This window comes from Zonotrichia albicollis, chromosome 2, assembly GCF_047830755.1.
Source record: "Zonotrichia albicollis isolate bZonAlb1 chromosome 2, bZonAlb1.hap1, whole genome shotgun sequence".
NCBI classification, from domain to species: domain Eukaryota; kingdom Metazoa; phylum Chordata; class Aves; order Passeriformes; family Passerellidae; genus Zonotrichia; species Zonotrichia albicollis.
This window is the reverse complement of record NC_133820.1, coordinates 50,970,756-50,996,822: the sequence shown is the minus strand read 5'-3', so window position 1 is coordinate 50,996,822 and position 26,067 is coordinate 50,970,756. Positions and strand designations below refer to the sequence as shown.

General features: G+C 47.8%; 2 protein-coding genes across 3 annotated transcripts in view; one reads left to right on the top strand and one right to left on the bottom strand.

Annotated features, from left to right (window-relative positions):
- Window positions 1-6,922, top strand: part of SESN3 (sestrin 3) — a 43,259-nt gene extending 36,337 nt beyond the window's left edge. For both annotated transcript variants that reach the window (XM_005492076.4, XM_026796468.2), the window contains exon 10: window positions 31-6,922. In XM_005492076.4, coding sequence (XP_005492133.1) covers window positions 31-117 — 87 coding nt within the window. In that variant the 3' untranslated portion in view covers window positions 118-6,922. The remainder of the gene's footprint in view (window positions 1-30) is intronic.
- ENDOD1 (endonuclease domain containing 1) lies at window positions 6,372-25,570 on the bottom strand. Its single transcript, XM_014270633.3, has 2 exons — window positions 24,542-25,570; window positions 6,372-19,090 (listed from the first exon to the last, which is right to left on the bottom strand). Exons 1-2 carry the CDS (start codon window positions 25,553-25,555, stop codon window positions 17,960-17,962), a joined length of 2,145 nt encoding a protein of 714 aa, XP_014126108.3. The 5' UTR covers window positions 25,556-25,570; the 3' UTR covers window positions 6,372-17,959.
- Between the last annotated feature and the right edge of the window lie 497 nt (window positions 25,571-26,067).

Genomic DNA, 26,067 nt, shown 5'->3' with positions numbered 1-26,067 from the left:
GAGCTAAATGGCTGATGCAATTTTTTACAGGTTCATGTCAATCTACTTCTGATGGAAGCTCGGATGCAAGCCGAACTTCTGTATGCCCTTCGTGCCATAACTCGTCACTTAACCTGAAGCACTCGCTGGCCAGGAGTACAGGGCTTTTACTGAGTATGTAAAGACCTTTTGAAATAGATACACACCAGAAGCTGTTTGTGATGTAGCATCAGGTTATTCAATTCTCTAGTGTCAAAGTTTAGCCGTGCTTCTTGGCGGCTGTAATGTGCAATGACGTGTTTTATTTTCTTGATGCTTAACATTACTAATGATAACAAAAGTAACACTGAGGAGCGCTACTCTGCATTGTTTCCGGCTGGATTTCTGCACAGCGGTCAGGATCCTGGAACTGGTTTTATTGTATCCAATCCTAGCGCTTTGTTCTTTAGGCACTGGAGTGAAGTGCTTAGAGACTTCTTTTTCCAAGCAATCATTTTTCAGATGAGTGGAGTCCAGCAGAAGATCAGTTCTGCCTGTCCTGAGAACGTCCCACCACGTCGTGACTCGCGACAGAGACGCGCGGGCTGTGCTGTGTCGAATCGCCCACTGGATTCTCCTGTGTGTCCCGGAGACTGCTGCCAGTCACTGTCTTACTACAGCAATTGGAGGTGATGCAAGATGTGGATGCAAACATCGAGCACACTTTAATGTGAAATTGATCTTGATAAATCTTACAGCATGCTACTGAAGTGCAAAATTCATTCACGCTTTGTCGTGCCCCTTCGCAAGGAGAAGAGGCCTCACGATTTGCCATTTCAGCCACACTTACTGTGTTTCAATCATGCATAGTCTTGTTTTACTGACAGTCACCCTCAGTGGTCCTGACAACATCCATGCTCATCATGTGTTGCAATTTGTTTAGTTGGCACCTATAAAATTAATACACAGGCTGACCAAAAATAGGGTTGTGGGGTTTTTTGCACTCTCTTCTTTATCAATGTTTTAAATAAGGAAAGTAAAGGAAGGCTAGTATATCTATTCTTTCATATTGGATGTATAGAAATTATTTCCCATAACTTTTTCATAGCATGAAATTGTAATATTCAAAGTTTTTAAAGTTTCTATGCATTAGTGTGAGTGAACAAAAGAAAAGTGCAATATTTAAAAAGAAAGCAAGCTTTTTTCCCTGACATGCCACTGCTAAAGTGTCCTTTTATATAGCCATAAAGAAATTTTAAAACCAAATTTCTTTAATGTCTAAGGCCTAGCAGTTTTGTTTTAGCTTTTATGGCTTAAGACAACTTGATACTGAGATGCCAAAGCATCCCCAAAACAAAGCATTTTTGGACAACCAGTAATATTGGGGAAGGGAAGAAATAAGCTGCCAAAAATGTCACACTTTTGTGCTGTTTTCTGTTGCTTTTGACTAATTTTTGAGAGCACAAAATGTTGATATTTATAGCTTTATTTTGTATTGCATTTAATGAACCAGTGAAGTGCCTAAAGAGATGCTTAAACTTACCCAGTAGAACACAAGTGAACTGCTTCAAATTTGTCTGTTGGTTTGGACTTTTCATATTTCTTTTGAGGAGGGTGACCTTTATTTCTGTGGTATACATTCAAAACTAACTAGACAGGTTTATTTTTAATGTTCTGTTGGATTGCAGTAGTTAATGCAGGACTTTTTTTTTTTATTGGTGATTGCAGAATAGTTAGAAAAAAAATACTACCAGTCATATTTTGACACTTTCCATTTACAAAACCATGGACCAGTACTCTACTAAAGTTAGTTTTCTCTTTTCTTCCTTTTCCTGATCCTTGCTTTGACTTTGCATGTTGTTTTTTTCTGCTTTATCTGTCCGTTCCAGATTGGAAAGCCCAATGATTGTACACTTTTCTGCACTTTCAGACTGCAGACTCTGCATGTGAAAACCTTTTGAAGAAAAAAAATCAGTAATTAATTTTTTTTAAGTGTCATGTTGGCTATTTAGAAAACTACCCAACAGACAACACTGGTCTGTCTGCTAGAGAGCATTGGGTAGAACATCAGATTTACTTATCTTTTATAGCTAATGGCAAAGATTTCTCAGAAATACTGAGATGCTCTTATGTGTGAACTTAGATTTGCTTTCTAAATTGTTACGATCCTTTTCCCCCCTCTTGTGATTGTAGTGGCCATACCTAATGGCTTCTGCTGAGAGAAGTTTTCATGCAATACTTCGGGTGTTTTTCAAGTGATGGGAACTGTTCAGTACTACTTTAAATTTCTTTGCATTGAAAAGTCAAGTAGTCCTCAAGAAGCACAGTTGAGCTCTGGAAAGGAGGTGAAACTAGATTGGGATAACTAATATGATGGCTTCGTTTCCCCTCAGAAATGCACAGACTTCTGGAGTAGGTTGAGTTTTACATTTGGAAACATGAGTGCCTTTACTTCTTTCCTTATGAAATATACTTGCCAGCTCAAATGCCTTCATGAGCAAAGTACATGAGCAGATTTGAAATACAGAAACCATAAATGGATTGCTTCATAAAACTTGTAGTAAACCAGTGTTTTGTTTTGGTTTTTTAAGTGCCATATCAAGTCCCATATGGCCTGCAAGACATTCCATCACAGGAAATGTCATTGTAAAACTAGTTTGCTATTTCTGTTTTTTTTCTTTAATATTACATGCAAACTTGAAACATCTGGAAATGTTTTCCACGTGGCATTTTTTTGAAAGTATTGCATTTACAGTGCAACAATTTATAGCCTGGTTTTTATACACAAATTTGGGATTTTTAATAGATGTTTGTTTAAAGTCAGACAACGCTGCCATACACTTTATGTGTGCTTTAGGTTCACACTGTGCCAGGTTTTAATGTGCAAGTGTTCTTGGATTTTTTTTTTTACATTTTTAAAGCATGCATGAATGTGAATCTTCACACTTTGTTCATTAATATTTTTCTTAAGGGTACCATAATGATTGGAAGTGTAGATCCTCTCCCTCTGTGTTCCTTCATTGGAATTGGTAATTCCCAGCATTCATGTTAGTCCACAAAATCCCAGCCGTGACCAACATAAAAACAAAGTGTATAGTCTCCTGTCTGCTGAAGAGAAAGCCTGATAGGTACAAATTAACCAGCTAGCACAGGGAACACTGTGAGTAGGGAACAGAGCTTTTGAGCATGAACAGCTTCTTATCATTGCAGAGTCACTTAAAACTTGTGTGTTGCTGTAGAGTATGTCCTTGCTCTATTTTTTTGGTAATGAAGAGAAGTGAAAAAGGTGCCAACGGGAGAAAGCATTTACATTTCCCAGAACACTCTACCCACAGCTGAATTTCATGAGAGTATCCTTATACAAGAACAGAAATAATCATTAAAACAGAAATAATAATTTTAAATTTGGGTGCAGTTTGTGCAGATAGATACTACAGCTAGTGCTGTGGTGTCCTATGAGAATTTTGGTGAGCTGTAGATGGATTTATTTTCATCAAGGCTGAACTGAAACATATATCCTTTGTCCTAAAGCCTTCATTAAAATAAAAATCACAGAATCATAAAATCTGGAGTTGGAAGAGGCCCACAAGAGGCCCAGCTCCTGACCCTGCACAGGACAGGCCCAAGAGTCACACCATATGCTTGACAGCATTGTCCAAACACTTCTTGAACTCTGTCAGGCTTCTCTGGGGAGCCTGTTCCAGTGCCTAACCACCCTCGGGGGGAACAAACTTTTCCTGATATCCAACCTGAACCTCCCCTGACTCAACTTCAGGCCATTCTCTCCAGTGCTGTCACTGGTCACCAAAGAGATCAGTGCCTGCCCCTCCTCTTCCCTCTCAAAGAATTTGTAACTACAGTGAGGTCTCCCCTCAGTCTCCTCCAGGCTGAACAGACCGAGTGCCCTCAGCCACTCCTCATGTGGCTTCCCCTCAAAGCCCTTCACATCCCAAAGCCCTTCACATCCTTGTTGCCCTTCTTTGGATGCTCCCTAATAGTTTCATATCTTGCATATTGTGGCACCCAATGCAGCACAGAGCACTCAAGGTGAGGCTGCCCCAGTGCAGAGCACAGTGGGACAATCCCCTCCCTTGCCCAACACCTTGACCCTTGAAAAGGATTTATTTCCGTTGTAAGAGTTAAAGAATTGCCACTATCAGCTCTTCCTATGTATTAAAAAAAAGATTTAAGGACAGGAAAGTCAGTGCTTGTAAACAATTACAAATGTAAGTATAAATTTAGAACAGATCAGAAAAGAACAAAAAGGAAGACATTTTGTTGCTCTATTACTTGAGTGCAGAAAGTCAATGCACCAGATTTTTCAAGTGTGTTTTTGTTTGTAGTGCTACTGATATTTTCATGGGATTTAAGAAAACCAGCTAGCTGCCTAAATTTCAGTGGGGATTTAAGCACCCAGGCACTCGGCAAAATCCTAGAAAATGCCCATTTGAATGTTTGAGTCAGATTTTTAAAGAAACTGAATCACCTAAATAAAATAGAATAAAATTAATTTCCATAGAGACTAAAGGAATAATATACACCAGATCCATGTGATTCACAGTGATTGTTAATGAAATGAGTTGTTTTGGGGACCTAATGTAGACTTAGAGAAATCTCTCCTAAAGCAGTTAAACTGTAAGCCACTGCTCTTGCAGAACAGGTTCTCAATGTTTCTCATGCATGTGTGTTTTCCATTAACATAGGCATACATTTCAGGCTCATGATCCAGAATTTGGACTCCCTTTTAGAAGAGCTGAGTTGTTTAGGTTCTACTTGCAGAAAACATTCATTGGTGGGAGTAAGTGGATAGCATGTGCCTGAACCAAACATTTTTGGATCAAAAGAAATACCCTAATCTTCTTGATCTCAAGTGATGTTCTTTCAGTTACTTTCTGTATGTTTGGATCCTTCTCCCATAAATAAGGGGTGATGTTGCACGAAACAAAAGAGGGAGTGGATTTGTTGTAAATGAACTTTGCCAGAGCAGATCTGACTATAAAGCTGTAAGATTTAGTTGCTGTTAGCAGTCATTCCAAGAGCTGGACAAAATGTCAGTTTTCATTACCTGAACTTCAGGTTTACAGTTCCTCATGTCCCCCAGCACTATGTCTGTCTGAAAAGATGCATCCACCAGCTTTCCTATATTTGGGAATTGTAAGTGAAGCATTTTATCTCCAAATGAAAATTAATATAGTATTTCATACCTACTGCATAGATTACAGGTGTGAGAGATGGAGAGAGCACAGTAGTATGAGGAAACTTCAGGAGCATCTTGATCAGTGTTAATTTATTCCTTAGAGCACATTTCCTGGCAGGTGGTCATGCTGCTGCTCCCCCAGTCTGCATCAGGTCTCTCTTGCAGATATTTAATCCTTTGCTGCTCATCAGGGGAAAAATTGTCATTTTCCAACCTGCCACCCCCCCGTCCTGCATCAAGTGCTTCCTGTTTTCCCAATTCCCAACCCCAAGCAGCCTCCCAGATGCAGGGACAACCTCCCAGCCTTAACCTTGAAAACAAGGTTCCTCTGTCACTGCCTGTTGGTAAGGGCAGAGGCTCTTTCTCACATTTAGAGACACTTAATTGCCATAGTAGATTGTTTCTGGACAGGAAAATGCTAAATGTGGTTCAAAAGGATGAAACTCAATATTTGCTTAGTAGTGTGTCAAAGAGTTACAGAATCAAAGAGTGTGTCTGGAGTTACAGTAAAAAATGCAGTGGATTCACTAAGGAAATTCTTTCTTTGGTGAAACGCCCCATGCTTGAGCTATCAGCTGTGCAGGTTTCTCAGAGGAACTTCTAACAGGGAATTTGAGGTTCCTTTCTGCCAGGCAGGCTTACAGGGCCACCTGGCTGGCAGTCCCTTGGGTGCTTTGCAGCCGGGCAGACTGCATCCAGCCTCTGGAACAAGTGGATGTGGGTTTTTCATTTATCTATAGGAAAAAATCCAAATGCATGTTGTGAAGCAGCTGCTGGAGACAGAGTTGGGTGTTCCTAGGGTACTGAGTATCATCAGGCTTGTGGAAAATAGAAACTTTGTTCCTGACAGTAGTTAGAGGTACTGGAGATGCCAATTGTTACACTAACTGTGGGGAGCAAGCCAGTCTGTCAGCACTGGGAGGCACAGGCACTCCAAGGGGACGCGGCCAGCTCAGGAGGAGTTGAGGGATTGGTCAGCTGAAGAAACTTCCCTGATGTTGAGGGAAGTTGTCTGAGAGGTTCTTTTGTGTGCCTGTGCATAGGGGAGGTGGTGGAGGATGCCTCCTTCCACAATGTCCAAAGGCTTCTTTGGGAACAGAGCTGGGACCCTTTCCTTACTCCAAAGATGGAGTAGGGGAAGGGAACTATCCTTCCCAAGAAAAACCTGCTGCTGTTGAGTTGCATTTTCACATCCCCATCAGCCTTTTGAAGGGAGTTTTGAGGCAAAATGGGTCAATCACCAAGCATTGTGTCTCCAGCTGAGGAGTCTGGGGGGCAGCAACAGCAGCAGCTCCAAACACCAACAGTCCAAAACTGTGTCTCATTCCTCACTTCATGCTCATGTCGTGCCACCAGACCCAAACCTCTTCCCTCCAGCCCAGCTGCCATGTGCCCAGGTGGCTGCAGGAGCAGCCTGCTCATGGTGGTGGGTGATGTGGCCACTTTTAGGGGGAAAATAATAATATGTAGGGTACAACCCTTGGACTCTGCTAGGCAGTGCAGTCAGAGGTCTTTTCACGACTGTGACCAGAACTGGATATGAACTGTAGCTTAAAAAAATAGGAATTTTGCAAACTTGAAATCTCTGGATTTTACCCTTTTCTCCTTTTGCTGGAAAGCCACACAATGAATGTATATGCTTTACCTTTCTATCCGACAAAACTGAAAATCAGACTGCCAACTCCTTGTTTTGTATTAGCCTTTTTTTAAAAAAAAAAAAGGAAAGTTTGTGAGCAATATATGTAGCATGCTGTGAACGTCTGTTTTGATCTTTATAGTTACTCTTTAATCCATCAGTATTAACACCAGTTCTTTTTTGTGTTCCCCTTGGTACTTCGTATGCAGTGTAAGCAGAAGCTGTGATCGGCTTTGCAGTCCTGTGCCATGTTACTGTAACTCCTTGATTTTTTAGGAAGCACCTGACTGTGGGCCACCCTGGGGCAGGTAGTGTGCCCGAACACGACTGCCACTCTCGGTCTCTTGTACTATGTATAGTTCTAAGTAGAATAAGCTTTTTAACAGAATATTGATGCGGTTATTGAAGAGTCACGCAGGCTGCAAGTGTCTGGTGTGTGAGAGTCTTTGTATTTATAGTTGTTGGGGTTTGGTTTTTTTTGTTTTGTTGTTTCGTTTTTTGTTTTTTTTAATTCATAAAGTAGCAAACTTGATAAACATAGCCACTTTAAACTGCTCTTGCTAAACAGACCCTGCTGTAGATACGATACCACTGTAGATACAGGGAGAAGCACCAGCCGACCTCTCTCGACTGTGGGAGCCGAGCCCCTCTCTGCACAAAGCAGGAGCCACACAGCCACCCTGTGTGTGACCCAAACACAGCCAGGGCTGGGGCCTGGGGTCTGTTTCAGCCCCCTGTACCCCTGAGCCTGCTGCAGGCTGCCTCCCACACTCTGCTCACCAGTGCACAGGGCACGCACGAGCTCGCTGGCATGAGAGGGACGGACAGAGCAGCTGCTGGACCACAAACATGGTCATGGCACTTCTGCAGCCAAAAAGCTTCCAAGCCTCTCTCGAGTGCAAACATCAGCCCCTGGTTTGCTGACTGCAGAGCCTGGCACATGGGGGTGAGAAGCAGCACTGGCTCCCTGTTGGCAGCCGTGGGTCTGAGCCGCCTAGGCTGGGGCAGCAGGCAGGGCAGCGCCGTGCCCAGAGAGGGGCATTTCACTGCATCTCCCACCTGTGACCCTCTGGACAGAGGGTGGATTGTGCCCAGCCCAGCAGCTGTCAGCTCCTGCCTCCCTGTGCTGCGGGCGTTTGGGACGGAGGGCTGAGGACAGAGCTCTGACACTGTCGCTCCCTGCCACCACCAGGAAGGGACGAAGTGCGGCAGCTCTGTGGGTCCCACAGTCCCTGCAGCACCCTGTGGGCAGTGGCACACCTCCTGTCCTGCTCCCAGGTCACCACCTGTCCTGAGCCCCAGGGATACGCCACGGGCTCCTTGCTTTCATGGGAGGTTTGCCTGCAAGGTGAGGCAGCTGCTAGGAGCTCACTGTGGGTTCCCACAGCAGCTTTTGTCATTTCTTTCCTGTTGTTGCTGGTTGGGTTTGTTGGTTTTTTTTTTCCTTTTTTTTTGAAAGGACAGACTGACCTAGTGGGATGGAATTTTTTGTGTGTGACTTTTGTTAGTTTTTAAGTTACCCGACTTGAATTTATCTGAACAGATGCAGAAGGAACTTTCTTTTTTTTGTGAGTTAAGAGACAAAAACGCATTTTTAAACAAAGGAATCATGTATTAACATTTTAACAGCAATTCATAAATCTGCACTTTTTATGAGGTTTTGAAAAATCTATTTATAGGTACAGAACAATGGGGTTTGTTTAAAACTGTATCGCATTTATACTTGCTGAAATTACTTTCATTGTTATCAGTAGGAATTTCATTGGTTAAATAAAATGGATAAAACCTGACTCCTGCTTGAGCCATCATTCTGCCACATCTCTAGAGCAGAACATCCTGTGTTTTGGGAAAATTCAGTCCTCAAAGTGTCCTTCCTCTCCATGCCTTTGTAGTGGATTTTAATTTATGTATCATTCAATACAGAGATTATTTAATCCCTCTTCCAGGGAGACCTGGGCAAACCCCAGGGCAGAAGTGGGTGAGAGCCATAAAAACAGGAAGGGCTAGCAAAGGTGAGAGGAAATGTGTGCTGAGGGTGCTGGCTCAGGGCAGTGCCAAGCTTACCTGGCAGTCAAATTGTCCCCAAGTCCCCAAACCCTGCCCCATCTATCCCCAGAGAGGGGTGACTTAGTGCTGAGGGATCACCAGGGAAGTTTGTCCTGGGGGAGATGATCACTTCCCTAAGAAAGACTAAACCAGTTAACACGAGCTGCAGACCTGGGATATTTTGGGTGTAACTTTGCCTTCAGCTGCAGGATGCACAGATCACAATAGGATAAATACATGTATGTATATAAATATCTGCACATATATAAAGTGCTTATTTATTTGCTTTCAGTGGGAGTTCTAAAACTCTGAGAATATATGTTGTCTTAGGTCCAGGTCCCTGGTACAGGTGGTGTGGCTGTCACCTCCAGTCACCAGAGGGACTGGGAGGGACACCATGTCACCAGCAACATCCTGAAAAAGATAAAAATCTTGTAGCATTCCTCAAAGCCAAAGGCTGCTGTGGAATTCCTGCTTTAGCCCTTAGAAGTCCCAGAACATGGATGATCAGCAGGGCAGGACAGTGCCACCCTCAAGTAAGCCCTGCCCTGATTCTGGTCTCAGCTCACACCCTGTGTGTGGTGTGAGTGCTCAGATGGGGTACCCAGCACAGGAGAGGACAGCCCTGCTCCCCCACACCCCATCCTCACCTCTCCAGCTGGTTTCCCACAGGAAATTCAGAGCCAAAACTCCTTGTGTGTTGGTGATTCCCCAAGACCTCTTTGCCCATCCTCCTGGGCCACCACTCTGCCGCCATCTCTCCCCTGCCCCTGTGCCCTCTCTGGACACCACAGGGTGGTGGCAGACCAGGGACTGTGTCACAGGGATGCTCATGTGCCCACACTGAGTGGCTGTGGGACAATCTCCCCGCAGCCCATGGTGACAGCTGTGGGATGTCCCTGGGACCTGGCAAAGGGCCATGGCTGAGATAAAGGTAGGCAGCCCTGCCATGGGCAGCACATCCCTGGGGAGACACCTGGCTGGGCTGACCCCACGCCTCACCAGGTTCCTCCCTCCTCAGGGAGCACAGGGGGACGCCCTGGTGTGCCCCATGGCCATCAGCCTGGAGTGTGGGCACCCTCAGCCTCCCGGCTGGAGCCAAGGAGCCACGAGCCACTGCCCATGGAGACTGCCTGCCCACTCATGGCTCAAGGAAGCCCACAGCTGCAGGGCTGCATTTCCACTTCTGCTGGGGTCTCCTTTACTTCTTCCCAGCATCGCCTCATGCTCCTTGTGCCATAGCAATGGGGAGAAATGGTGACCAGCCTCAGATCCTGTACAGAGCCATCGGTGGATCTGCTCTCCCAAGTGTACATTAACTGAAGTGCACTCACCTGCACTACTTCATTTCAGCACTACATGCTTAATTAGACCAAATTTTATGCAATGTGGGGTCATGAAAACTCTCCCCAGAAGCTTTTAGTTGGATCATGATGGAGTTATTTGGTGAGGCACCTGGGCAGAGGACCAGAGGCTCTACAAACCCAAGCTGGAATTACATAGATTTTAAATAACATCATTCATCATGCCAATGAGCTCATGGAAACATCATTGATTTTTTGTAAGCTTTTCAATACATAAGGAAGATGATCACTGCATTTGTATTCCCTGCTAAATTAAAACCCTCCTCATCTTCCATGAGTGTTTTTTTCCCTCAGGCTTTTCTAAGGCCCTTGGAGCAAACCTGGAACCTTTCTGACCTGCAGGAAAGTGCTTTTGCAGAAGGGAAGCCCTCCTTCTCCTCCTCTCCTCCTTCTTCTCCCTGTCCTCCTTCTCCTCCTTCTCCTGCCTGGGGCTGGTGTTCAGAGTATCTGTATATCCAGGCAATAAAACATAGCCAAAAACTAGATACAGCAAGTGCAGCAAAATGTGATTACAGTCAAAACAGAAGTGTTTCAGCAGTGGTGAGCTGGAACATTCAGTGCTGAATTGCTCAGGAAAGAATTCCCAGCAGTTTGCTGCCACAAGGTGCAGCCCCGTGGAGGGGGCTTACCTTCAGCCCAGAGCACCTCTGTCCTGCTGATTTATGTCCCCGAAAGCACCAGCAGGGCTGGGCTGGGGAGGCGCTGCTGCCTGAACGCAGGCGTTTAATTTGCCTGGCAAAATTACCTAGCCACTCTCTCTAGGCTCCCTCTGCAATGCATGGAGAGAGGCAGAGCCTCCACCAGAGGGTGGCATCTGCCCTGAATCATCTCCTGGGGGACTCTGATCCGCCTCACCCTCCACGTCAGGGGAAACGCGGCTGGGATTCAGCGTTCAGCTCGCAGAAGGTGAAGCTGCAGCTCACATCTGCAATACAGCAGTGATGCTGAAAATATCAGCTGAAAACGTGGTATTAGATTTAAGCTAATCCCTAGGCTTTTTCTTTCTGGGTGTTTTGTTTTTTTTTGTTTTTTTTTTTTTTTTGTGATGAAAAATCAAAACAACAAAAATCAATTTTTTTGTGAAAAACAGGAACAGGAGTAGTTCCATTGAAGGCTTCATTACCAGCTCTCATTAGTGGACCTGAGGGCAAATCCCCACAACCACAGAGGTCCAAAGCCTCAGTGCTGTGCCCACAGGGGCCCCAGCAGTGCCAGCAGGACATGTTGTGGGAATGTGCTCAGTGGTGAACACCTGCATCTGTTCACAGCTGGAAATGGGGGATGGAGAAAGAATGAGATGCTGAATAAGCTCCTCAGAGAAATAAAGAACAGGGACCAGGTTCTCAGATAGATCCTGCTCCACCAAGCCTTCCTTGGGTTGGGAATGGGGGCATGATCTAAAGTATTACAGGATCAGGGAATGGACAAAATTATCCTTTATCACTGGAGCCTGAGCCTGTTCACTTGTCTTTGATCACACATGAAAGTTGATTGTAGCCAGGAGCAGATCGGTCTCTTCTCCCAGGTAGCAAGTGGCAGGACAAGAGAAATGGCCCCAGGATGCACCAGGGGAAGTTTAGTTTGGAGATTAGGAAAAATTTGCTTACTGAAAGGATGGTCAGGCGTTGGAGCAGACTGCTTAGGGAATTGTGAATCACACCTTGGAAGAATTCAAGGAACACATGGGTGTGGCACTTGGGGATGCAGTTTAGGGGTGCATTTGGTAGTGCTGTGTAGGACTCGATGATCTTAGAGCTCTCTTCCAACCTTAATGATTGTGTCTGAGTAGTCATCCTCAGCTGCTGTAGTGATGAGCCTCAGACTGGCACCCCTCTGACACCAAGGAAAGCCACTGTTACCATTCAAGCCTCTTCTGCAGCCATGGGCTCTGTGCCCTCACAGACCCCTGGGAAGGCAGCCCCCCTGCCCTACATCAGACACTCAGCTCATTTCTGCAGGTGTAGTGGTGTTTTCAAGTGCAGGCTGTCACCTCCAGTGCAAAGGTGCCTGAGGGTGAGGGATGAACTCATCCAACCCACAAATGCACATGTTTTCCATGAACTCAAAAAAACTGGGCCAAGTTCTTTGGGAGCTGGATTCATGCCACACAGGTCAGGCCAAGCTGTGTGGTTGAGGTGCACACTGTGGTTAATCCCATCTGTTTCAACAGGGCCACACACAACCCCCACCACCCAAACGTGGCTGTGAGCACTGCAGGTCATGGCCAGCAGCACTCAGGAGGCATCAGGCCCTGATATTAGTCCTACCTGCATGGAAGGATTTATTAACCCCTTCCAAGGGGTTAATAAATCCTGTGGGAAACACCATCCCACCTGTACCACCCATGAGCCATGTCAATGGGCATCTCAAAGGTCTTCAAGGGTGATGGGACAAGCCCCATCAGCCCCCAACCCCAGCCAAGCTTCACTGGTCCCAGCTGAGGGGCCCAGGTGAAAGGCAGGTGACACATTTATACTGAACACAGGGACCCTGTGCCAGCAGAGAAGAATTTTTAAATGGCTACATTAGATGGCCTAAATCCAGAAAGTGATGTCTCCATGAGCCTATTGTATCATCCCTCTGGAGCTGTTTCACTCACATCGGCAGCTGGTCGGTGTCAGACCAAGCAGAGACCATTTCTCAGCCCCTACTGCTCAGTGTTTAGCTTCTGGCCTTTTGGTTTCACAGAGTCATGGAATGCTTGGCTTGGAGGAGACCTTTAAGGGCCACATAGCTCAACCTGGGACATCTTCAACCACATCAGGTTGCTCAGAGTCCCATCCAGCCTAACCTTGAATGTTTCCAGGGCTGTGGCACCTACTACCTCTCTGGACAACGTGTACAAGGGGCTTACTCATTGTAATTTACCTTCATTTAAAAGGAAATTTCTTCATTTTACTTAGTCTGATGTTCTTCTCCCATATATCTTCCCCTGCTCACCAGCACAGTCCTGCCCACCTGCTACAGCTCCTGGCATTGGTCCACAACCATCTTCTACCAGCAGGTACTGGGGATTTGGAAAAGTCACACAGTGACATCTGCTCCAGATGTCCATTCTTCACCATGTCAAATTAGATTAAAACATCAACTTATTAATAAAGGTGATACTGCAGAAGAATTTGAAGCCTGTGCTTCAGTTTTGCAGGCAACTTTGCTGCTGGCTTAGTAGAAAATGGCTTTTACCTCCCAGGAACACAGTCACAATTTCAGTATTTTTGGAAAGGAGACAAGGTTTTTTCACCCTTACAAATGGAATAAACTCACACATGTGCTAAGATGGGCCATGGCTAAAGGATATGCCTCTGAGACAGAAAGAGCCACGTTCACATGCCAAACCTGCAGTTAGGCAGGAGTGGGTGCTGAATGTCAGCATCCAAACTGCTAATCCAGACCCTGGGCTGCTCTTGGATGTTTCCTGTCCTTGTTCCAACCTGGACTTGAAAACTATTTTCCACTAAAAATGGTAAATTGCCATGAAAAGAACCCTATATGATAAATCACCCCATTCTGACAGAATATAATTCCTTGGAGATTTTCCAACCAGCTGTAACACTAACACCACTGGAAAGTCTTTAGGCTTTTCTACCTGGCTGGAAACACCAGTTGTGTGGAAATCAATAGCAGATGTTACCCAGTGTGAGATCCACCGAAGTGAGTCCAAGAGCCCAGGAGTCTGTGCAGCAAAGAGAAATCATCCTGCGCCAAACCCACAGTATTGCAACCTCACTAATACACACACACCCTGGACACACCTTACACTCCTTGCTCCCAGACAATCCCTCCTGGCCAAACGAGTCACACTGGTGTTTATTATCCAATACCTTTTCCATTTTCTGGCACTGGCTATGCTGGAGAGATAACCTGTGAGCAAGCATGGCTCACTTCTCTGCTGAACAGGAGCTGCTCCCTGACCAAGGGAGGGACAGAGCTGCTGATGGAGCTCCATGCAAGGTGAGCAGCTCCAAAACGTGCAGTGTGACCCAGAGGGCCTGAGGGGCTGTCCTGCAGGGCTACTGAGTCCCTCTGCCTTTATGGGTGCCCAGCCCCAAGGTGGATGCAGCAGAGACAAGGGGCACCTCGAGGTGCAGAGACCCCGGTGCCAAAGCTCGGGGTGATCTGGTTAAGGCAAGGACACCTTCCACTAGACCACCTTGATCAAAGCTCCATCCAACCTGCCAACTTGACCATTTCCAGTGATGGGGCATCCACAGCTTCTCCAGGCAACCTGTATCAGTGCCTCACCAGTCCCTGCAGACTTGAGACAGATACACTCAGCTGCAGGGGTTCATCTGCCAAAAGAGAGGTACCTCCAAAACGGAGGTGCCAGCATCTGGTTTACTCACCACAGGACCTCCATACCTTCAGTGGAATATAATTACCCCTGTTAGAGAAGGTAAGGAAGTTGTGACAAAGCCAGTCCAGGGACCAGCACTGCACAAGAGGGAGTTTCTACCTGTGAGCTGAGAACTGTGCTGCTGTGCTGTGATTTCTGTATGAAACTGGCTATCATGCTGCACTCCAGGTGCATCTCACTGCATCTCACAAGAATAAAACAATCCCCTCTCCTGGCACACACACAGTCATACTGCCTGCAACACCTCAGCTTTTACCTACTTATTCTGCAGCTTAATTAATTGAGTGTTAAAGTGCTTTGAGAGAGGAAAGGTGTTTAAAAAGCACAAAAGAGCCATTAATATCAGATGGCAAGCTGTTACAAGGAAAAACTGTGCTGCTGCTGTTTTCTTGATTAGTCAGGACACCCTAGGTTGTTATCTCATTTGTATTTCTGTGACAGAAAATGATACCAGCCCCTCTTAGGAAAAGTCATTTTATTTTGTTGAAGCCGTACTTTTCCAAGGATAGAGTAAAGCTCAGGAGCCATAAATCATGCCTAGATAAGAAGAATCTCAAACAGTGGTTTTTTGCAGGATGTTGCTTGTTCTGTGATAATTGCTCGATGCTCAAGGCAGATTTCCCACTGCCTGCTCAGACACGCAGCACAGAAGAGAAATGCCCCATGCCAGTTACTGTTCTTACCATTTGAAATCTGAGCATGTTAAGACAATTTTTACAATACTGTTGCACCTCTGCCCAAATCCTATAGAGCTGCAGCGCCCCAGATTTCAAGGACTGTCCACTTGCTGCCAGCAGCCATGGCTGCAGCAGAGACAAGCTGGCCTGAGCTAGGTGGGGTGGCAGTGGTGGTGGCAAACTGATAGTGCAGACCTCCTGAGGTGCCTCAGCTCTGCCGCTTGTCAGCCCACGAGCCCCCATGTCACTGTGACTGCAGAGCTGCCCTGGAGATGCTGGTGGACCTGGGATGCAGGGGCTGCTGGGCTCAGGCACAGGGAAGAGCCCCAGGAAGTGCATGGCTGGCTGCTGTGCAGTGCCACGCAGCTAAAATGGGCCAGAAACAAGGTCCCACAGAAGGTGCAAGACAGCTGTGGGGGCCAGCTCCCCCTTCTCCCCAGTGCTTGGGCTGCAGTTGAGAGCTGCCACCATCACATCTGCCTTCAGAGGCTGCTGGGGATCCTGTCACCCCACCCCAGCATCCCCTGGGGGCTGAGCTGGCTTCTTTCCTGCCTTCACAGCTGCCATGTAGCCCTTGAGGAGCACCAGGGTTAAGACAGGGTCTCATGAAGGAGCGGGAAATCAGCTCCACATCTGTCTTGACAGCAGACCAGGCATGCTTGAGTGGGCAGACACTCAAAGTTCAGTTTGGAGAGCATCCACTGGCTGCTCTCTGCTTGTTAGGAGCCATGACCTTGCACCCAACATACCTATAGCAAAATGCCACTGACTTTACCCAACTGCAACCCATACTGGCACCCAAAAGAGTCTTTTCCTTCTGAACAAAGCCAGTTCTGCTTGCAGACAGCCTCTCTTTCTCCACCAAACAGCAGTGGCCCATGAAGGGCAAGGCAAGGAGTCATCCTCTCTTTCCATTTATGCCACTGCTTCCCCACTTCATCACCACTGCTGGCATCCTCAGCTTTGCCATCTGCATCACTGCTGAACAGGGTGCCACCTGGCCAGGTGTGCTGGGCTGGGATGTGCACACACATCTGGTTGCACTGAACACAGTCCCTGAGATAAAGAAACAGCTCTGTCCCATCATGAACCAAATCTCCTTTTCCCTCTGAATCCATCCACGCCAGCTCAGCCTTGCTGCACGATGCACAGAGACAAAGCTGCCATGTTAGTAACCGAGCTCTCTTCAACCCAGGGCAGGCCACCACCAACACAGCACCACTGCACTGGGATGGCAGCACCTGCTTGCTCACTCCTGGGACTCATTATGGGATGCTACAGTAGATCAGGGTCCAGACCAAGCTGGCACTGGAGGCAGAGACACAGATGGGTGTGAAAGGAAGGAACCATGCATGTAGGACTCCCAAACACCTCGTGGAGTCCCACCAAAGTAAATGCTGCTGAGACAGGAAGCCTCCCTCCTGCAGGCAACTGCACCAAGAGATCCAAAGCCCCTTGCTGAGCCCCAGGGAAGGGCAGCACTCCTGTGCCCTTCTCCAGCAGTGGCAGATGTCTCTGTGCCCCTCATCTGGCTGCAAACACTTGCAGGCCCCCTGCAAAGCCCTGACATGTGCCCCAGCTCCAATTTCACAGATGTTGGGGGACATGACTCATGCTGGCAGAGGGAAGAAGGGGTGAAGAGTGAGCAGAGAGGATGTGCAGTGCAGAAGAGCAGTTGGTTCTGCCTCTGACATTAAGGTGTCTCTTTGTGTGTGGATATGCACCCAGCAAAACAAGCGCTGCAGCCCGGGATCCCTCCTGTCTCTCCTCCCACCTGATAGTCCATAGTCCCCTGTGTGCTCCAGGAGCAGTCAGCTCTCAAGGGAGACAAGGCAGTTTGCAACAGATTTGAATCCAAAAGTGTGGCTCCCAGATCTGCTGGGCATTGGAGCAGACACGAGGGCTTCGGGGCTAAGGTATTTGTGGGCTTAGACCTTCAGAGAACACCACATCTTGAAGATTCGGGGCTCAGACCTTCAGTGATCACCAGACAGCAAGGAAGGGTTGCTGGGGAAGGGGGAAGACAACCTTGGTATGGCTAAGGAAAAATGCTTTCCCATCATGCAAAAAAAAAATGGGAAGTGGGTCTTTCCTTGCAGCAAGATCCATGCAATTTCAGATGTCTGGAAAGGCCTGAAGACTGTGAGATATACCCAGCTGCCTCCCCTCCACAAGTGGGACACCAGAGAAATGAGCAGTGCAGTCAATAGCAGGACCTTGCCTCTATTTCACTCTGCTCCCTGCTGTTTCCCACCCCCAAGTCCTTGCACTCTTGCCTGCCTCTCCTTTCATCAAGTCCCAGTAACCCTCTGTAACTCATGTCCTCCCCTAACCACCACCATCTGCTCCTTGGAAGGGCTGGACTTCTGCAAGCTCACTGCCACTGCCTAAGTTTCAGTGTCATCATAGCCAGAAAGAAATTACCTCATACCACATTTAGTGTGCATTTCCCAGAGGAAGCCTCTTGACACCTGCAAATCACAGAAACTTAGTGGCCCGCACCGATAAAACCCGAACATTTGACAGCAGACAGAACTCTAGTTACAGTGGTGGTGGCCCCGAGCGACACCGCCTTGGCCCTCCTTGTAATTCCCCAGTCAGTTCATTATTATTAATGTCACTACAATAAATACCAGAATGAAATTGACAGCATTTGGCCATGTATCTTAAAGCATTGCCCCATTCCTCCTTTATTCCATGTATCTGCAGCCTTGGTTTCTGTTCCTCTCAGTCGCCAGAAGAGCCTTTAGGCACAAACTGTTTGAGGATGTGCCAAGCCAGGTAACAAAAGCCATGCACAACCGTGGCCGTGGCATCGATGACCAGCAAGAAGGTGCCCACGATCCCAGAGGCCAAGTCCTGAAGGACAGAGGGAATGGCACAGATGGAGTGGTAAGGGAAAGCAGCAAGGTGAAGGACGAATTCCACGGGGATGCTCAGGATCCTGTAGGTGAGGGACATCGCATCTTGAACAATTTCCAGGAAGCCCAGGAAGATGTTGACGATGACCCTCCCAACATCATAGGGGATGCTGATGAGCACCATGCTGATGGCTTTAAGGTAGGACACCATCTCATTCCACAGGCTGCAGACTCCACCCAGAATTGTGCCAACAACTTGCTTTACAACAAGCCACAGAAAGTAAAACACAAATTTCACAATTTCCACAAAGATGTAGATGAGGAGTTCCAGAAGTTTGATGAAGGGGGTAGCAATGATGCCGGCCACTGTTTTCATCAAGCCATTCTCTTTGGTCTCCTGGTCGTTTTTTGTTCCTACTTGCTCTCCAGAGCGGATCTGACTGACAGCTTGCAGTACTGCTTCTCTTTTCTCCTGGCTTTGTTTGCCTTTCCCACAGTTGCCCTTGAACAAGCGAGCTCTTGGGAGAAGCTGCTTCTCCAGCTCTCTCACCGTGAGGTCTGCCAAGCTGTTTTCATCACTGGTTTTTTTCACTAGTCCCAGGGACCATCCCTCTGAAGCATCACAGCAGGCTGCCAGCCAGAGGCTCTCTGGCACTGACACCTTGCCTTTAACTTTGACACTGGAAGGAACCGCACCTGCAAGGAGATATAGATCCGTCTTGGAGCAGTGAGGGATCAGAGCTTGCTCCACTACCTTCCCAATGTCTCTGTGCCAGCTTTTGCTCAGAGCTGGGCTCAGAGGGACGGCATTCGTGAGTGTGTAAGTGGCCACCTGGAAATCCTTCTCATTGAGCAAACTGGGATTGAGAAGGCCTCTCTCGTAGCCAGAGCCCACGTAGTCTGAGGTCAGGGCTTGGTTTGCACCAAGGTTGGCCATAGTGCCACCAATATCAGCTTCACGCACCATTTCATGCAAGTCATTTTCTGGATCATCTATCTGAAAGAGTAGGGAGAAGCGTTACTGCATGCAATTCGCCTTCCTAGAAAACAACATGTAAAATGAGCCCTGACATAGCACTACTAGTACATGCCATGCCTTGGGTTATATCCTGCATCCTCTCATTACTTTCCTTGAAGTGCTTCAGAGGAGTGTATTCTCTACTCAGCTTCTCAGCCAAACACATTGGGTTAGGCTCCAAAGGACATCTGCAGCTCTCAGCCTGGTATATAGCACAGCACAGACTTCAAAGTCTCACCAGGCACCACATACCAAGCCTCTGACTTGTAATTTGTCCTGGAAGAGATTTTAAGACCAATAGATGGCTAGATTTAGAGTCATGTTTTCACCTCCTACTGTGGTTGTACCTGCAATTCACTTAAGAACTTAACCATGGTTTTACTTAAGACCCTCTGAACTATCAAATCCAAGTCATGGGGAAAGAAAAACAAAACAAAACAAAAAAAACCCAAACAAAACAAAAAACAAAAACCAAACAAGCCATGGTGTATAAGATGTCTAGAGAAGGCATTTACCTCTCATTGCTCATTGCTTATTGTAAGAAGCAAGAATGAAGCAAGTTCATGTCAGATGACCTGAACTATCCCACCTCGAACAGGAGACAACACAGCAGTGAGCTCCCAGGGCTGTTGGAGGGCTGGTCATCAGCAACCTGATCCTCATGTCATTAACAGTCTGAACCTCATCCTTAATGACCACCTGGCACAACATGGGGGAGGGCGCCATCACCCAAGGCCCTCGATGGAATCTGTGCTCCCTGCTTGTGTCTGCGGCTCCCAAGCAGTGCAGCCAGAGGTAGCGATTACTGCAGTGGGAATTTGTCCTGGAGCCACGCGCCAGGGAAGGGAGCGGCCAGGGGAGGTAATGAGCAGTGGGAGGAGAAGCACTAAATGCCAGGGTGTGTTCAGGTCCTTCTCAGGTGACCACAGCTCTGTCTGATCCATAGTCATTCCTATTGACACTGCCTGCAGCCACTCCAGAGGGCTGTGCCAAATTGTCATTTTGTTCCTCAGATTATTAGAGGGTGAACATGTTGCTAGAAGTTCAGGGGTGGCAGATGATCTCTGGCAGCCACTGCCTTCTGTAGTCTCTGTTTCAGAGGGTGCGGCCCTCAGGTTCCCCACACTGTGCTGGCCCAATTAAACCTTCTGCCTTTGCCCCTGGCCCATAAATTGTTTACTGCACTATATAATGTGCACTTTGGAGACACTATGACAGACAGCTCATAGTCAACCTTGAATCACTGCCAGGTCATTCATCCTTGTCTCCTGACCTCCCTGTAGTGCCCTTGGACAGATACCCAACTATGTCCTTGCAACCTTACACAGAGTTTGCATCCTCTTAGTGGCACATCACCTCCTCACAGCTCTGCACAAGCCTGTCAGGGTGAAAGGGCCAGTGTCAGCAGCTGTCCATCACCCTCACCTGGGAGCTGAGCTCTGGCTGGCCTCCTGCACCAGCCAAACCCCTGCAGTCAAGGTGCAGGGCTCCCTCTGCACCAAGCCTGGTCACAATGCCAAGCCTGGCCATTGCAGAGGGCTGCATTACCCCACCTCCGGCTAAGGAGGCTTCTCGCTCTTTTTTTTTTTTGAAGTATCTGGTGCTTATTGCTTTGGGACTGGGAGGATCATGGTGAGTCCCATGTGCTGATGCACAAGTCACAGCTTTTTCTAAATGCACCACTTAAAAAGACTTATTCTGCACTTTTGCTGCCTTATTCTGCTCCTCTTGCTCAGTGACTCCAAACAACAGGCTGCAGCTGGCTGACGAGGCCAGACATTTTGCATTCCAGAAAATCACCCGTCTCTTCCTGCCCCCCCTTCCTGTGCCATACTCCCCTTCTGATGAGATGATGGTGTGCCATGGGACAAGGGATGCACCCAGTGTGTTTAATAGCACAGAAGAGGTGAGGGAGATTGGGCACAGATGTGAGGCTGTGTCCAGGAACTGTTCTCAGTGCTATGACCCTTTGGAGTTTGACATCCTCTCAGAGACACTCATCCCATCTCACTCCCATGGTGAGTGCTGCCAATCTACAAGGACACACAGACCCAAAATGGATTAGCTCTGCCTCCTGGCAGGAATTACCAACCTACACGAAGCAAAACAAACTCTCCCTGTGAGCTGCTGCATGCAAACCTTGAGGATCCTATCAAGAAAATATGTCCCTGGTTACCTGTCCAGTTGCAGGCCTTTGCACCTACCATCAAGATTGTTTGGGTGCAATTAAAAAAGAATATGACAAAAATACAACTGTGTGCTGCTCATGTGTCAGGCTCTGACATCACCTAATTATGCTTATAATAACTCCTATTATGGTTTGTCATAACTAATGTGCACCTGAGGTTTCCATGCCTCCTCCAGCTCAATCCCAAAGGCAAGCTGTCTCAGCACTGCATCTAATTTGCATTGCAAGATACCTTTCCTCCCTGCTTCAAAAAGCTTCTGGCTTGTGTCACCCCAAAACATACCTGTGTTCATGGAGTCAGCCATGAAGCCACCTGTCCAAACAACCTGGAAGAGCTCAGGGCAAAACCCAAGCAGACAGATAAACTCCCTGTCATAGAATGGGGGTTTAAAAATAACTAATGTGCCTGCAGCCTGTATGGATGTTAGCACATAACAATATTGATGTGTGTCACTAAGTGGAGGGCGCAGTTTGACAGAAGGGACAGAGGAGGAGGGGGATTAGAAGTATGGCACCACACAGTTATTAGGGCAGGCAGCTTCCACTGAGTTTGGTCATTTAACAAGGCAGGACGCTGCCAGCCCCCACCTTCCCCACCCTGCTATGTAGGATCCCTGAACTTCAGCTTCCCTCTCCCACCACCACTTCCTCAGGCACCTTTGCACCTTTGATTGAAGTGGAAATGTTGGATCTAACCTTAGCTAGGATTCATACCTCAGGGAAGAGGCACACTGCACCTTACACTGAAGTTTCTGCAGTAGGACATTCACCAGGGGCTCTAGAAGTGCCTGTTCTCTTGACTCTCTACCAAGAGGGATTGCAGGAGCAGCTCAGAGCTAGCTGCACTAGAGCTGGGCAAGAATCCCACCTTGGTTGTCTGCCTGGTGGTGGCCATTAACCAAATGAAAACACAAGGTAATTCATCCAGCCCCTCATAAATTAGGAAGGAAAAAGCAACTCCAGAGTTTTCTGTCTCTCTCTAAGCTACAGAAAGAATCAGAGATTTTCAGACAACCAAAATGGAGTGAGGTAAAAGACACCTGAGTGACTTGCTCACAACCCCTAGGAAATCTGTGGCATAGCTTGTTTTCAGACCTGTGCCTGGGGGAGTCTCATCAGTACCCTGCTCATCAGCCTACCCTTCCTGCTCTCTAATTTTTCACTAATTGCTGAATTAATTCATTGTTTCCAGCTGCCAATCTGCTGGTGGGTGGCACTGACATTCCTCACACTTCTCACCCAATTACTGCCTCTGTGCTACATTTGCCATTTGTTTCTCTGGCAGACATTTCTGAGGAGGGAGTGAGATGGTGCCCTCACCGCTTACATCATTATCCCAAAAAATGCATATGACAACTCTGAGGCCCTCACTGGAGTGCTGAGAGTGTTATTATAGTGATTTCTTTCCGTTTGCTGTGTGTCTGCATCTCCATGAGCAAGCACATGCCACTGTGCAGCTGAGCCAGCCCCTACCCAGCCATGCCGGTCTTGGCAAGGAAATTACCCAGGAAATCGGTGATAGGAGCTCACTGGGCTGTGCTGCAGAGCAGGTGCTGCTAAGGGACATCTGCATTTCAGTTCTGGTTGAAGGAGACCCATTAGTGTTGACTACGAACTACTGTCATCCTGTGAGGCTGCTCAGGAGAAGCCAGACCAAATAAAAGCTGCACCTGCCCTATTATTTCTGAGGCTGCAGAAGGTTTTGGTGACAGGACACACAAGGTTTGGGACTCTGGAGTGCTGGCAGGAACCAAGACAAGATGAGGGGTCAAAAAGGATGGAGCAGGAAGGGCAGAGCAGCAGCTCAAGGGAGGTCCAGGGGGACCAAAGTTACAGGGTGATGGGGGGAGCTGGCCACTGCTCCATGGCAGGAGCAGCTCCTGAGCCTACCCAGGTGGGCTGGGAGAGCTGGACCACAAGAAGCAGGAGCAGATATGGGGGCCTGAGGTGATGAAGAGTGTCACTGGCCAAGGCAAATGGGAAAGGATCTCATCTCTGCTGCTTTACCTTGCTGCCTCCATGGCACTGCCCAAAGATTCTGCCAGCCTTCGTTCCCTTTGTGCTTTAAAAATTTGCCACCCTTCCACAAGTCAATAATGACAGATTCTGCAAAAAGTTTCCTCTGTTTTAAAAGGACAAGCTCCCACAGCTTACCTGTGAAGTGGAAGGAGCTCAGATCAAAAGGCCCTTAGAAACTCCTGCAACTCAAAACCCAGCCCAGAGAGCCAGAAGACAGTCCAGGCTAAGATAACCAGTTAATATCTCCTGTCTTCAGTGCCTGTGGCCTTGTGGCCTCAGTATCTCATCCCCACACATGAGAGAAATAAGCACAGCATTCTCCTGGCAGAGGGGTGAGCTGCCACTGGGTTGTGGCAACATCCAGTAGCTGAGGGCCACACTCCCAACACACTGCTCTGACTCTGCAGGCATTCCTGCCCTAACAAAGCACATTGCGCACTGATAATCTCTCCTGAGCTCAACAGATGGGGTAGCCTGATGTTACTACAATATTCGTCATTATCACTGTTGAAAAATCTAAAACATTGGGGGGAGGGGGGGGAGAAGAGCTAAAGTTTTCTTACAGCACCACCAGTTTTTAAAGGATTTCCATTAAATTGAACAGCCTGAAGGCCTTGCTTAAACATGCCAAGTGACAGGGGAGACAAAAATCATTGAGGCTCTGGCAAAATTAATTTTATACTGCATATTTCTGACCTGACTGTAACCTGCATGCCCCACAACACAGCAACTCATTTTCCTACCTCAGTCTGCAACACTGGGACACGCTGAAAAGCTGCAGCATCAACTTGGTGAACCACAAATGGATGCTTTATCTCTGCCCAGTGAAGCTAAAGAGCCCCTATCAACACTGTGATCATACTGGCAGCAGAACAAACTTGAACTTGACACTGCAATGTTTAACCCACCAGCAGCTCCCTGCCCACAAGAGCTGGCTGGGCAGGACAAACACATCACGGGTGTCAGAAAGGGCTTTCCTCTCCTCTGGCACTGCACGTTCATGCATCAGCCTCTCCGTTTTCATTACAAGCTCCCTGGGACAAGAAACTATTTGTTTGCTCAGTTCCAAGCACAAAAATAAGTTCTGCTCATGCTAAATTCATACCAACACAAGTTCAACAAGCAGAGCTCCTGCCTCCCCTGCCAAATTCTAGCCCCGCTTTACCCCAGAGGAAACCTTCTCCAGGAAGAGTCGCTTTTCAGCAAAGGAAAAGCTGCCTTACCTGCGGTTCAACCAGCCAGTTCTCCTTCCGACTTTGAGCTGACTTTGTAAACTTAAAAGCCGAATAAAGAGGGATTTTGTCCTTAGTACTGTAGAGGGTTGCAAATCGTGGCTCTTTCTTGTACTGCTGACAGATTTTCACATGGTACGGCTGCGTAAATCCTTCGGGTGGGACTTGTTCAGAGAAGAACACGTTACACTCGGCAAAACCAGCTTCATCCTTCCTAACAACTCTGCCCTGGGAAAAGCCTGGGAAAAGCGAGATGCAAAGCAAGAACGCAATTGACGTCTTCATGGTGCACTCCCTGGAGCCGAGGGGAGCGCCGTGTGCCTCCGCGGGGTACGGCCGGGGCCCTGCGCTCAGAGTCCATGCAGCAGCGCGGCCGGGGAGCGTCTGCAGCCGGGCTGTGCGGGGAATGCAATCCGAAACCGCGGCCGGTGCCCGGGGCGGCAGCGCGTTCTGCGGGCGGCGCGTTGGACACGGAACGTGCGCGAGGCGCTCCGACACACGCCGCGCACGGACGGACGGACGGACGGACGGAGGACGCTGCCCGCGTGGCGGGATGCCCGACAACTCGCGATCACCGGCGCTGCTCCCGGGCAACGGGAGGGGCAGCAGGGACGGCCGTGGCAGCGGCAGGGCTGGAGCCGAGCAGCAGCGCCGGCTGTCCGGGCTGGGGGTGTGGTGTGCTGCATTGCAGCAGTCCCCGGCAGGAATTTTGGCTGACACAGCCAGAAATGTTCCTGAGGCTGTCAGAGGGGATGCTGCAAAGTCAGATTCCACCACCCCAAAGAAGGTATTAGCCGTCCTCTCTCCGGCTGTGAGGCTGGCCAAAGGAGAGGGAGAGATAGAAGAGAGGTGGCAACATTGGAGCTGCTGGGAGCCCCCTTTGTCCCTTTTTGGGGTGTCTGTCGTCACTATTGCTGCCAGCCAAATGCTGCTTAGATGCTTGGGAAAGGCATTCAGCTTCCATCTCTCCTGGTGCTGTATGGGGAATTCAGAACCCTCCAGCATCACCTCATCTTGGGAGACCCTCTCTCAGAAGAGATTAACAACAGGCAGAAGGATGAGGACCCTCAGATCACGTACCCCTAATCAGCATCCACCACAGAACGTTTTGGAAAAACCTATGGAACTGGCAAAAAAAAAAAAGGAAATGAAGTTGCTCCCCTGAGTTTATGTTCAGTAGAGTAACCATCTACCCAATAAGCAGCTGCCTATGATACCTTGGCCACTGCTAGGTAAAAGCAGCATTCCTTCAGTGACTGGGAAAATGATGTTTTCAAAATGATGGAGATGGAAAGGAGATTACAGAGCAGTACCTTGGAGTCAAGAAAAGGTAGCATTTTCCCACCCAAGAAGTGAGATGCCATCAGCTGTGTTGCCAACAATTTTTAAAAATCCTTGATGCCAATAGGGCACAAGTCCCTTTTGTAATACAATTTCCAACCAAAAAAACCTCCCAAGTGCTACCATCCCACAAGTAGTTTGCAGACAAGGTAGGATTATGTCCATACTGAAAATGA

Coding starts and splice junctions, on each gene's coding strand:
- ENDOD1 (XM_014270633.3), bottom strand. CDS start 25,555: ATGCTGGAGGGTTCTGAATTCCCCATACAGCACCAGGAGAGATGGAAG. Junction 19,091..24,541: donor ACTGGCTGGTTGAACCGCAG/GTAAGGCAGCTT, acceptor CTACTCTTTCAG/ATAGATGATCCAGAAAATGA.